Source organism: Gracilinanus agilis, chromosome 2 (genome assembly GCF_016433145.1).
Source record: "Gracilinanus agilis isolate LMUSP501 chromosome 2, AgileGrace, whole genome shotgun sequence".
NCBI lineage: Eukaryota > Metazoa > Chordata > Mammalia > Didelphimorphia > Didelphidae > Gracilinanus > Gracilinanus agilis.
In genome coordinates this window covers 322217201-322231749 of record NC_058131.1, presented here as the reverse complement: position 1 = coordinate 322231749, position 14549 = coordinate 322217201, and the positions used below count along the sequence as shown (strand labels likewise).

Below are 14549 nucleotides of genomic sequence, written 5' to 3'. Positions count from 1 at the left end.
TTTACTTTCTAGACTTTCTTCCAAACAATTTTAGTATATAATGAGTATTATTATCCTTATTCTAAAGTAGAGGACTCCCCTTACAATTTCATTTTTAATATTCATTGAGACACATTTTTCTCCATGTAATCTTATCATCTTACTATTATTAAAATTGAATTTCAAGGGGGAAAATGTAGAAAATTAAAGAATTAGGCATGCATATTAGTAGTAATCATGTCCAAAAAGTATGTCTAACTTTTTCTTGGTACAATCTGAATCCCCTTAACATAGAGTTGTTGTCAAAATTCATTATAATATTATTAATTTCTCTTGTCATTATCCAATTCCCCAAGCAGGAAGTCAGACAGTTTGCAATGGTGTTTCTTCTCTCATTACTGGCTATTTACTTATACTACTACATTTTAAATATGATTTCTCTCTTGTTAATTCTAGAAGATGTCTACAGGTCTTATAAGTTCAAGAATATAAAAATGTGAAGACTCAGATTTGAGCATCACTGACTGTACTCATATTTTCTTCATGTATATGCAAGGCATATCATTAAGAAGTAAGGAACTCCCTAGGGAATGGAGAAATGGTAACTTTTATTACAGTCACTTTCATGGTTGTAACTGCATTTACTATCCCTTGTCAAGATCTATTCAAGACAAGAAGAACTAAGAGCATATTCTTTCTCAACTGATAACACTGTAAAATTTAAGCCAGGCACAAAAAAATCTCAGAACCAAAAGGGATCTTAGAACATAGAATATAAGAACATAGGACACAACTCAATAAAGTTGTAAAAAACCTTAGCATAAAGGGATAGAAGTGAACTTAGAATATTTTTTTAAAAATAGGCTGTTAGAGCTGGAAATGACAGAACAGAATTTGAGAGATGGAAAATAATTTAGGACACAGAATGTGAAGGAAGTTACAGGCTACCTAGTCTAACACATTTTTTTTGTAACCTTTACTAATTGTTTTCTGCACAATAGCCCCATGAAGTAGAGAGTTAAAACATTATCTTTTTTTTTTAAAGGAAACAGAAATGATTTGCCTAGAATTAGTGGTTAACAATAATAATAGTTGATGTCAACATGGCACTTTATAAAGTTTTCAAAGATTTACAAACTGCTTTCTACATATTATTTTATTCTCATAACAAGCCTTTGGGGAGGGCATGGAAAATGGTATTATCCTCATTTTGCAAGAGAGGAAACAGAAAGAAAATGACTTGCCCAAATCATGAGACCAGCCATGATTAGAATCAGATTCCAAAGCGAACTCCCCTGATTCTAACAGCAGCACTCTTCCCACAATGCCATGCTGATTCTTAGTTCAAAACTATCTAAATCTTTGGAGCTAGCTTCCTTGAAAGCCTAGTAATTGAAAATGCCAGGCCATCTTCCACTATGACAAACTTGTCATGCAGGGTTTGCAAAAGCATTTGTCTTTGGAAGCTGACTGTTGTTTTAGGCCAGCTATATAGATAATAGCATGGTTTTCACATCCACATTCATGACCTATTCACTGAAGCTGAATATTTCTAGATGTGACCAATTTTTTGAAGTAGAGGAGGACTTTCCAAAATTCCAACAACATATATTTTAGCCCCAGGATCTTCAGGCTGTCGCCATGCTGAAATATAATACTTTCCACCTTACCAGGAAGCCAGGGCTGTAAGTGAGATTATTCTCTGAAACTAGGTTCTATCAAGGTTATGCTTAATCCCGCAAGGGAGTCAGTTCTCAAAGCTTCATACATATGGATTGTAGGAGCATGAGCTAGGAGGATAACCTACAATTTCACACCACTGAGTTAATCGATTCCTGTAGGCTATTGTAAATTTGACCAGAAAACTTTATTCCCCTACACATACCAATGATCCTCAGGCCATAGACATAGACAGACTGGAAAGATTTGAGTCAATTTCAGATGCCGACAGGAAAGTAAGAGTGATGTCCCACAAAGCATCTAAGCCCCCCAAGGAACACTGCAATACCTTGGCATGACTTAGGAAAAGAGGCAAAAGACTGGGTTGATGTGAGATGTTGTTGCCCAGTAGTGGAAAGAACAGGGCATTTGGGAGTCAGCAGAGCTGGTTTGTAGTGCCAGCTTATCCACATGCCACCTGTGTGACCCTGGACAAGTTGTTTCCCTGCTTGGAGCCTATTTTCTCATCTGTAATACGGAAATGATAATTGTATAGGGAGCCTCACAAGGTAGCACTGAGGAAAGTAATTTATAAACCTAATTGTGCTACAGAAATGTTGATTACTGCTCTGGATTGTTTTCTTCATTTACTTGCTAAGTAGACTACTCTCAGAAGTGAAGGAACAGTTAAACAAATGGAACTCACATGTATATTAAATTTTAGGGTTGGCAAAGATCTTGACAAGCAAAATGGCTTAGTATTCTAAGACTAGAAATACTCCCACATTTTCCATGTGAAGACACTGAGATTCAGAAGGGTGAAGAATTTTGTCCAAATTCATAAAGCAAAGTTAGTGTCAACACTTGGGCTTCCTTGTGGTGACACAGTAACTCAGAATCAACCAAGATCGCCTATCTGACAAGACGTGTGAGGGTTCTGTTCTTGCAGCAGCTGATGGAACTAGCCTAAGGACTCAGGTCTTCTGCCTTCAGCTTAGTTACATTTTCCACTGCATTGTACTATAATAATTTACATTTGTTTGCACTTTAAGGTTTAAAAAGTGTTTTCCTCATACCTCCCCTTTGAGGTATGAGAACTGCATAGCTATTAAGTGTTATTAAGTGTTAGCCTGGGACCATCCAAGGCCAGAGCTTTTTCCATGACACCAAGTCATACCATGACTGGTTGGTGATGAGAAATAGGATGTATGCCATGACACTGCTTTTAGTCAGAACACAGAACTAAGAGGAAAATCTCTGACTCCCAGGATAAATATAATATAATAAATATAATGTAATTATACTAAAGCAGAGCAGATGAGTTCCTTAATAATGAATGTGATGACCAACTTATAATGTGTTATATTTATAATGGCAGAATAATTATGGTAGTTCATATTTGTGTAATGTTTTATTGTTGTAAAACACTTTATATAAATTAACTCATTTTATCCTCACAACATCCCTGTGAGGTAGGCAGAACAAAGATATTATCACTATCTTCTCAGTGAGAAACCTCAGGACTAAATAGATGCCACCTCTATAAATGAAAATTTATCACCCATTCATCATTTAACATGAAGCCAGTGATGGGAATACAGTCAAGGATTTGTTATTTTAAGCTTCTAATTTCTCATTTGGGTGACACTCTCCTATTAAATCCACTATCTGTGAGAGCTGAAGGTTAAGTAGTTCACCTTTTACTTTTTGCAAACTGAAGGGAAGTGATATGTCTAGGATCCTACAGTTTAGTTACAGGACCACCAGCATCCAGTTCCTATGCCTCTTGGTTCCCAGAAAAACATTCTTTCTACTATAACACTAGTGCACAGAATCTTCTTTTAAAACTGAAAGGGACTTTAAAACAGAATATTAGCGCTGGAAGGGAGTTTAGAAAATAGAATACTGGAGTATATTATATATACTACGATCTAGAAGATTCTTGGAATCATTTAATCTATGGCTTAACAGATGAAGAAATTAAGACTCAGAGAAAGAAAGTCACTTTCCTAAGGTTACATGTTAGAAAGTAGGGAATTCAGTATATATTTCATACCTTCTATATTCAGTATCCTTTCTATTACTCTCATAACTATATAGCATAAATAATAATGATGATGATAATATATCTATACTACATTTTTAAAGTGTCTTTAATGTTTGCAAAGTGCTTTACATACATTATCTCATTTGAGCCACACTACATATGACTACTTGAGTGGTACGATTGAGAGCCAATTTAGAGGCTTGATTTTTCAAAAAAGAAACCAAACAGAAGACTTGAGAAAAGACAATTTTTAAAATATCCCTATCTTCTTAGTTACTAAGCAAAATATTTTAAGTCTAGTCCAGAAGATTCGGTTGGTTAGAATATGGTGCTAGTAGGACTGAAATTATGAATGAGTGAGAAATCATTATAGTTTAATTTTGGAAAAGACATTGGTAGGAGAGTCAGAAGATTGGGTTTAAGTCACAGCTCTGCCAATTTACTTGCTATGTCACCTTGGGCAAGTAATTTCCCTCCCTTTGACCTTCGGTTTTCTCCTCTACAAAGTAAAAAAGTATGGAACTAGATCATCTTTAAAATCTCTTCCAGCTCAAACATTTTGTGATTTTGATCTCCAGGTGTAGGTACTTAGATCTACAGCAACACACACCTACTCAACTTTTTTTTGTTCACAACTCTTGCACACATTTTCATGCAAATACTCCAAAAGTAGAAAATCACTTTAAGATGCTGAAAGCTTTCTGGTTCTTTTAATATTTTATAGATACTCTTGAAATACTCAGAAGCACCATCTATCTTTTATGATCCCTTCTTCCTTGAACCATGGATTGTCCCACCTCCTTTTCTGGTCATATAAGTTCTTAATGGTGCCACAGGCTCTCTGAGGTAGAAGGAACAAAGGTGATCACTTAGTCCAACTCTTTCATTTAACAGGTGAAGAAACTGAGTGGAATAGGTCTTTGGGATCTTAAGGTTAAGGGACCCTGCTTCTCCTTTTGTGTTTTATCTCTGTAGTCTTAGGATCCTCAGGGCTTTCTAGAGCCTTTGCAAGGGATGGGGAATGAAAGTGGGGTGGAATTTAATGCCACTGGAAATGTGCTCCAAACTAGAAGAACTAAAGAAAGTTTCTATTACCTCCCTTCTGTAGGCACATTTTCTTTTTGGGAATATTTTGTAACTTTAAATCTTAAAGAAGATTAATGTATATACTTATTATGTAATTTTTTTACTATTCTGAAAGATTATAATTTTATTGCTAATTCTTTTAAATATATTTTGTGCCATTGCTTAATTATGATCCAGAATTAACAATTCAAAATTTTATTTCCATGAAAAAAATAAAATAAAATACATAAGAAAAACATTAAAAGTATTGTAGAACATTTAACAATCTGTTTAAAAGCTATGCTATTTAAATTTATTATATTTTTAGTGGTCTTACTGGTATCTATTGGCTTCTCTGGTAGAAAATAAAGCTTCAAGATTCTAAACAGACAAACATCTGTGATAAAAAGAATTAGATCCTCAGGAAACAGTTCTGGTATGATTAAAAAAAATCTAAATCTTAAGAGAGGGCTTGTTGTAGTAGTTGGAAGGCAGACATAGTGTTGTTAAGGAAACAATTAAGAGGAGATAAGGCAAATATCTAAATAGGAAGACTGGAGAGAGGGATCTTTTACAAAGAGGTAATTGAGAGGTTAAATTAAAAAAAAAACTAGTCAGGGGAATTTTACCTTAGTATAAAGATTTTTTGTTTGTGGCTAGTTAGATTTATTACTTCAGTCACTTGGGTAGAGATTAAGAAGAGTCAGAGGGAATATGGACTATTCTGGCTAAATTGGAGCCTAAAGCTCTTATGGTGAAACAATTCCAAAAGCTTAAGCATGAGAATTATTAATTTTATCTAAGCCAAAGAAACACAATGATCTAGAAGTTTGAGACAAACTGCTAGAAAACTTTTTGGGCATGAAGTACTAGATCTTCTCTAACTGGCTGTGGACTAAAGAGTCTAATGCCAATGTAAAGGTTCTGTGTGAGTTAGAAACATTCTATAGAACTCTGGGAATGAGATGAGGGCCTGATAAATGTTAAATAAAAGTTCTTTATAAGTAGAGTCAAAATTGATTTTTATCTTTGCACCCCTGGCACTTAACATAGCAGTTAAATAGAGTACATAGGTTTATAATAAATGTTTGTTGAATTGAATTGTTTAAAGAGTATTCATAGGAGTTAATTTTACTGAAGGATTTGGCATTTGATTAAATTTGTTCTAAGTGAAATCTCCCGAAGTAATTTGTGTTTATTTTGATAAATAATCACCTCTTTTCACAATGATAAACCTGGGAACAAATGTGATATTATTGCTCTGATCAATAGATCCTGAGTGAGAATAATTCTCTGAACATTTGTAATTGGTATATGCAAGTCTATGTTAGGACATCTAGATTTTTTGGAGAACACTCAAGAAGCCTGTTAACATTTTTGGAGATGGTAATGAGTTTTGAACTTGACTCTAGATGTTTGTTAAAATGAAGGGCTTCTAGAAAAAAAGAATCAATAAAAACATTAAAATATACTCAGAAGAAAACAAAAAGCATTTCAGAAGAGTATATACAAATTGCAATTTTGTTGCTATCTCATAAAATTTAATGGATATTTTTGAAAAAATAACATCATTTCTTAGTTTTATGTATAAACTTTTTTGTTCTTTGCATAATGAAATGTCTCTATTTGTTGAATAAATTCATGATAACAAAAGAAAACTTAACTGCCAAAAAGTCTTGAATTGCTTAAAAAACTGACTAATATCAACTCTCTTTAGAGATTACTGCTATTTGTCCTAAAGTATATCTTTAGAATGGTACTAAAGTAGGTATTTAATGAATATCTGTTTGACTGAATGTGAGACTAGTGTTATAGGCAAATTTATATGGTAGGATAAAAGATAGGTAAAATGGATGTGCACAGGCAGCAGGAGGCATGGTCTTGGCTGAGTGACATGGACATTCTGTGTAGAATACAGCAGGAGCTGGAGAAGATGGTTGAGTGGGGAACTGTCAAGAGCTGAAGTAAGGAGCTTGGCAGCTGGGATCCTTTTAGCTGTCTGTATCCTGAAACTTTGGAGACCTTGTGTGATAACATCAAGCAAGTGCCTAGACTGAGAAAAGGACTCTCACTGTAATTATTGGGTGGACCAATTACAGAGTGCCTTTAACCTTAATTTGTGGATCTCTTAGCTAACCAAGGATTTATTCCGGTACCTGTACCATCAAGGATTCAGCTTGGAGCAGTATCTCCTGTGGCATGAGAAATCCCCTTGTCTCCAAAGCCTTTAACAGCCACTCCTCTTCCAGCCAGACTGTCTGTCTGTGCTGGAGCCAGAGAGAAGCTAGCCATTCTAACTGATAGTTGGCTGTGCCCTCTTTATTAGTTTAGTCAAAACCTCTCCCACCTTCCTTTCCTTAACTTTATTAAACGGTTTATACGACTTCCTGTTTGTTTCCTTCTCCACAACCAACAAGGACCCACTATTGTGTAGTTTAATCCCTGGCTAGAGTTGGAGGAACAGTTAAACTTAACTGCCATTCTCTTAGTCCTGTTACCACTCATTCCCAAGCTCTGTCCTTTATTTGTGGGAGTGGGTGTGAGTCCCTTGTATTACTTGTGTCCTGGCAGTTAACCAACTCACCCCATCATTCCTCCTTCTCCCTCTACTATTCCCCAGTGTTTTATTTGCTCGCTACACTAGATAAAGATGTGCACTTTCGTGCTAGACAGGACAGGACATTGACATGACTACAAAGTTGAAAGGATTTGATTCCTTTAATAGTTACTGAGCTTTCCCTTCTATAGAGGGCAGAGGAGGTCAGTGTCATCTTGTTTATAATTTTTATACACACTTATTTATATATTCTGTTTTGTGCTTGTTACTTGCATACATGTTTACTTCTCCCTATAGAACTCAGCTCCAAAATGGCAGGGGTCCAATCATATCCATCTTTGTTTTTATTTTTAAAATAGGCACTTGGATAAATAAAATAATTAGACCTAAAAGAGTCTTTAGGGATGAGCAGCTTGTCTAACCCCCTCATTTTACATATGAGGAAACAAAGGCCCAGATGATAAAAGTGACTTGTCCAAGGTCACGCAGGTAGTAAATCACTGCCTGCTCTCTAACTACAACAGACTTTTCACTGTTGTTGAATGAATTTGGAAAGGCTGTCATGAGGTGATTAAAAATGATACTGAGTCAAAATCCAAGGACCTCCTATACTTTTGTGAAAACTAAAGCCACAGTTGATAGATGGGACCATATTTTATTCCTCTTTGCCTCCCATGTAGCACCTATAACATGCACATATATTAAGTACTTAATAAATCTATGCCAAATGGCCACAAGTAGCCCAACTCAAGACCTCTAATCTCAGAAAAATGAAAGAATTATTGCTACTTAAAATATCATCCCAATTACAGATTTATACCTATCCATTTACTACTTCCATTCCTATATAAGCCCCATCATTCTCACTGGAATAATGTAGTATTTATGGGGTATATCCACTTATAAAAAAAACTTGAGCTATTCCAACTACAGCTAAGTACCATTAAATACAATGGAAGCTGCTCAACTGGCGAATACCTGACTATGGAAAACTTTGAAAACTGAAGCTTCGATGGAGACATTCTGCCAAAAATTGATGGGAATCTGGATTTTCTGTCCATAAAGATATCTGGAAAGCTGAAATCAAAAAGCAGAATGAGCTATTGAGCAAGTCAGAAACATGATACTTTATAGTTGACGTATGATTGCCTTGAATGTTTACCTTGCTCTGTGACTTTGGGCAAGTCACTTCCTCTCTCTGTGCCTCAGTTTTCCTCCTCTCTAACCTTAGGAGTTTGGATTAGATGCTCTCAAAGGTATATGCCTTCTAATTCTAATAATTAATCAACTGCACTCTGAAGAGCTTCATCTCTGTTTGGACTACAGAGCTTTTGGGGATGGGAGACTCTAGTTAAAACATTTTTCTGTTCAACCAGCAAGCCCCCAGGAGTTAACTTTCTGGTATCCCTAATTATTTCATTGTTGGCACCACATTCCTCATCTCCAAATTCTTCTTTAAGGACATTGCATTCACTTCCAATATAGCATCTATAGCCAGAGATGGGGGTTGGGTCTTCTAAGCTCAAGAGATGAGAAGGTATACACAGGAAGCACTCCCAATCGGGTATAGGTTCTATAGGAAAGCAAGGCAGCAAAGAGGGAAAGATAGCTCTGCATCCAAGACCACTAGCCATCTCCCTGAGGTAGCTGCCTCTCTCCCCAGGCCTGCAGGTCAAGGAGGTTTGATTCTCTGGAGCAGTGATTCCCAAAGTGGGTGCTACCGCCCCCTGGTGGGTGCTGCAGCAATCCAGGAAGGCTGTGATGGCCACAGGTGCATTTATCTTTCCTATTAATTGCTACTAAAATTTTTAGAAAATTAATTTCCAGGGGCTAAGTAATATTTTTTCTGGAAAGGGAGTGGTAGGCCAAAAAAGTTTGGGAACCACTGCTCTAGAGAAATATACCTGGGGGAGAAGCACAGGGCTCTCTCTTTTTCTACTTCCTGAAAACTGCACTCAATCTACCTTTTAAAGGATTTTATTGCTAAACAATACAAGGAATTACAAGGATAGGTGATAATCTATAATATTCACAAAGGTGGAAAGTTTATATACTATAATCTTGGCCTTGTAACTTAATAATGTTCTTGAAACTAAGCCTTCTTCTTTCTTAGTTTCCTCCAGGCCCTTATTTTAGGTCTTAATTCTTAACCTTGGAGCCAGGTTGCCTGTCACCCAATATTGCCTGGGATAGAAGTTGGATCAATTTTAGAGTAGGCAGTCCACCTGTTAGGTGTAAAGAGAATGTAAAGAACTCTGGACTAAGAGTCAGGAGACCTGGGCTCAAGTTCTAGTCCTAACATTTAATAGTTGTGTTATCATAAAAGGGGGAGGGGGATGCAGTAAGGTGGATCAGTGGATAGAAAGCTAATTGTAGAGACAGAAGATCTTGGGTTCAAATCTGGCCTTAGACACTTCCTAGCTGTGTGACTCTGGGCAAGTTACTTAATTCCAGTTGTCTAGCCCTTACTGTTCTTCTGCTGTGGAACCAATAACTAGTATCAATTCTAAAATATAAAGAAAGATTTTTTTAAGTTGTGTTATCTTGAACAAGTCATTTCACCATCTTTAGAAAGTCTTAATTTGCTCATCAATAAAATGTTGATAATAATCCTTGCACTACCCCCTAGAGGTATTTTAAAGAAAGCACTTTGTAAATCTTAAAGTATTATAGGAATTTGAGTTATTATTATTATATATTCCTAGCCAACAGATTTGATAATGTGTGCTTCAGGGGTTCTTGAATAGGACTCTACAATTCTTAGCTGTGGGTGTGGAAACCTAGGCTAGAGGCAGGAAAGAAATATCTTGTCTAAATTCTTCTCTCTCACCAGATGGTACCTTCTTCTCCTAGGCATCTAGCCTGCAAGGAAGTAAGTGTCAAAAAGACAGTGCTCTTTCACTTCCTAGTTGGGAAAGTCTTTACCTATGGGACCTCTGAGGCTTTCTTCTCCAGTGTTTTCATCAGAGATAAATTTATAATTCCATGCATTATCCTTATAAAGATCTCAATGCTAGATCCTCTGGGTTCTCTTTCTCCTCCCTTACCATTATCTCTGCCCTGGTTGGTTCACCTGGGACACATTCACAAGCTAACAAGTTTGCCTTTCTTGGTTAAGTTGCTCCAATCTAAATATTCCAATACTGGCTTCTGGGACCCCTTTTCTTTGTGGCAACCATCTGTTCTTAGGGAACACAAACCTTGGCCTCCATGAATCCATTCCATAAGCCTGATAGATAGCCTTATCATACTAACATATGGGGTCTGTATGGGATCTTTTCCTAAACTCACAGAACCACACAATTTTGAAGTTGGAGAAGATCTTAAGAATTCAGAGCATCTAATCCAAACCTTATTAGAAATTATTTTTTATAATATCTAAAATAAGAAGCCACACAGCTTTCATTGGAATATTCTAATGATGAGGAATTTACTACCTCAAAAAGCAGTCCATTCCATTTAGGGGAGAGTTCTGATAGGAATTTTGTCCTTATATCAAGTCAAAATTTAGCTCTCTAAAACTTTTACCCACCTGTACTAATCCTACTCACTTGGGTCAAGTAGAACAAGTATTTCCATGTGAAATCCCTTTAAATCTATGAAAACAGCTAATCATGGCCCCCTAAGTCAATCTTCAGCACTAACACCCTTGGTTCCTTTGATTGATCCTTATTTGGAGACTACTTCCATTCTTCTCACTATCTTGGTCACTCCTCTATACAAGTTCCAATTTGTCACTATTCTTCCTAAACTAGCAAGCTATGTCTAGAACTAAAAAGAGTAACTCAGACATGGTCTGAGGAGGTAGAGGATAATAGGACTTCATCTTCCCTATTTTAGATGCCATTCCTCTATTAATGTAGCCTAAGATTTATTTTTCCTTTTCTAACTCTGCTCCCCTCACCTTAGTCTGCAAGCACCCCCCTCCCTGGAGCCAAATTCATTGATAAAACTTGGACAATATTCACACCTATTATAAAGGAACAATGGATAACATATCCTTGGTCTAGGAATTTGCTCTAATTAACTTCCCAGTTCATGTATTACTAAGTCATGGGTGATGATGGGGGTAGATAGGGGAGTGAGTTACTCAAAACTATGTTTATAACTATTAAGTCATGGCTTGTGTTCCACCTCTTAAACCTAAGGAAAAGAAAAAAAATATTTCCTTTCCCATAAATAAATCAGGCAGGGTCATATACCATATATAGTTATATTTAAAATTTTGGAAAATGCTTTGGAAATAATGCTTAGCTAGGTACATCTAAGTTATATTTACCCAATTGGACAGGTAGATTAGTCAATTTTCCATGAGTCATCTATAAAGTAATGTAGAAGGAAGAGTAAGGGATTTGGAGTCAGAAGACCTGATTACTTATTATACTCTGAGATCTTGGGCAAGATGCTTCCTCCCTGGACCTCTTCTTCCTGTTCTATAAAACGAGGGGCTTTAGACTAGATGACTAAATTAGACTAAATTCACTAAGTTAATTTTTAAAGTGAATATTGAATGATTGATCACAAAAACAAAACCTAGGAGGGCAGTTCTATACTGGGTCCTTTTCTTCTTTTATACTACCTTCACTTAGTGATCTCATCCATTTGCATGGATTTAATTACCACCTCTATATTGATTATTCTCAATTCTACTTCTCCTACCTTCATCTCTCTACTGTTATAAGAGAATTAGAGAAAATTTAGTAAGAGGCATAAGTTAGCTGGATGGCTGACAGAGAAGGTTCCAAGCATGGAATGATGGAGTGAGACTTCTTTTTCTGAGAGACTCTGGATGCAACTGCTGGCAGTTGGGGGCTTTCCTTAGCTGCTGGAGGTGAAGAGCCCAGAAAAATAACTGTCTTCTGTAAATCCATCTATCCTGCGAAAGATCAAGTTGAGCAGTGAATCTGGTTTGATTGGTAGACATATCAAACCAGTTCAGCTCCTTGATTTTTCCTCTTTTGTGGACTGACTTGCTGTGACTGGAGGCTGTGAACAATGCTGGAACAGAAGTGGACCCTTGCAGTGAGACTCACATTCCCTTCTGACCTTACAGGCTGGATCTGTCAGCCTGAACTTAGAACTAGTGTAGTTTTGTCTCACTCTCTTGGCCTGAGCTTACTCATTAGAAATTAGTTTAGTCTGTCCATTCCCTAAACCCTAAGCTTTAATAAACAGGTTTTCTTTACTTTCTGTGCCTTTCTCCAAACCCAAGAAATAACCCACAGAAAGATAGCCTTCAACCCTTGTCTTTTCCCTGACTAGGCTGACCAGTAACTGCCAACTGTCATTCACCAACCGATGTGATTTTACTCAACTCATACATCCCTTAGGTAGGTTCTCAGTTATCCTGTGTATCCTGTTACTTGTGGGTATGTGGGTGTGTCCTGGTAGTGTGTGACATCTCCATATTACTCAATTTAGGCAGTTACTTATTATAGTCTACACTACTCTAGGGATTTTAACAAGGAAAGGGAAAGGGAAAAATACATTGAACAATTACATAGTTCAAAGTATTTTCTACTGATCTTGCAGCTCTAATTGCCTTTCAGACATCTTGAATTGGATGTCCAATAAACATTTTAAAGTCCACATATCCAAAGGAAAATTCATTATGTTACTCATTATGCTAAACCTTTCCCTCTCCCAAATCCCTTGTTACTGAAGAGGACATTATCCTCCCAGTCACATAGGCTTACAACCTAGGTATCATCCTTAACTCACTATCTCTCATCTGCTCATATCCAATCTTTTACCAAAGCTCATTAATTTCACCGTTGTAACATCTGTCAAATATGCCCTCTTTTATCTTCCTCTTCTATCTTCTGATACCACCCCCCCACCACTCTGGTAAAGGCCCTCCCTACTTCATGCCTACATTAGTGCAGTAGCCTGTTGGTGGGTCTACTTTCCTCAAGTCTCTCCTCACTCAAATCCATACTCTAATCAGCCACTAAAGTGATTTTCCTAAAATATAGGCCCATCCATGCCCCCCATTTACTCCACAAATAAACTTCATTGGCTTTCTCCTACCTCCAAAACAAAAAAACAAAATCCTCTGGCATTCAATGTCTTTCATAACCTAGCCCACTCCTACATTTTCAGTCTTTTTACACTTTACTCTATGCTTTGTACTCTTTGATCCAGTGACCCTGGCCCCCCCCGGCCTACTATCTTTACCTGCTCTATTATGACAGTGTATAGTCTAATGTTACTTCTAAGTCTAACATTCTATGTAATAAGGTTAGTTCCTACTCTATGTTCTACAAGCCTAACTCTTTGTATTCTTTGTTCCAACATTCTAGTTCCTCAGTCTCTCTTGGCTCTCATCATTGATATTCTAACATTCTGTGTTCTAAGATTCCTTCCAGCTCTGACAGCTCATGATTCTTTATCTATATTTCTTCATTAATAAACCTTATTCTTCACCACTAGTATTTATAAATTCTTTCCTCACTACTCAAGTTGAAAGGACTTGTATTATTTATGAATTATAGGCTAAACTTTAACATCCATTATTTAACAGGAAAGGAATTATTGTATAGTGGATTAAAAGCTAAGATTCAAGAAGACACAGGTTCAAATCCTACTTGTCATAAACTAGCTCTGTGATTTTGGGGAAAGTAGCTAATCTCAAGTATATCAGGTAATTCTCTAGGATGCAGACTAGTTCTCAATCTGCATAGATATAGAAATTTTTTTCAAAAGGAATTTACAAGATGGATAAAATCACCAATTAAGAGCCCCCCTTCCCCACTACCATGCCAAAACAGACACACATTTACAAAATCAATGAATATTTACTAAATACCATTACATTTCCACAGAACTCTGTTAAAAAGCCCACAATAGATATTAAGGGAGAATAAACAGATGAAAAAGATAATGTCTTTGCCTTCAGAGAAGTTATAGTCAAGTTGAGGAGGAACAGATAGGTAAATAATCATGATTATACATATATGTATATATATATACATACATACATATAAATATAAATACATGAAGAACATAGTAAGACACAAGAGAGGGACAAAAAACTGTGAAATTTTAAAATAGTAATGTCAAGCTCAAATAGAAATGAGGCCACTCAACTGTAGGTAAGGGGCCCTATTGAAATGGAAAATCACATATTAATGCTATCTACATATTTCCTAATCATATTATAATCTGGTTTAGGCCACATTCTCATCAGGATTGTGAATTACATGTAGTTCTGACATACTGGACATCTCTGATTTAAAAGAT

The 14549-nt window shown here is 36.4% G+C and overlaps 1 protein-coding gene across 1 annotated transcript in view; it reads right to left on the bottom strand.

The window, feature by feature from the left end:
* The window catches only part of TTLL11 (tubulin tyrosine ligase like 11), a 276026-nt gene that overhangs the window by 72576 nt on the left and 188901 nt on the right, over positions 1 to 14549 (bottom strand). The window contains 2 exon segments of the mRNA XM_044664257.1: positions 8286 to 8384; positions 11687 to 11740. Coding sequence (XP_044520192.1) covers positions 8286 to 8384; positions 11687 to 11740 — 153 coding nt within the window.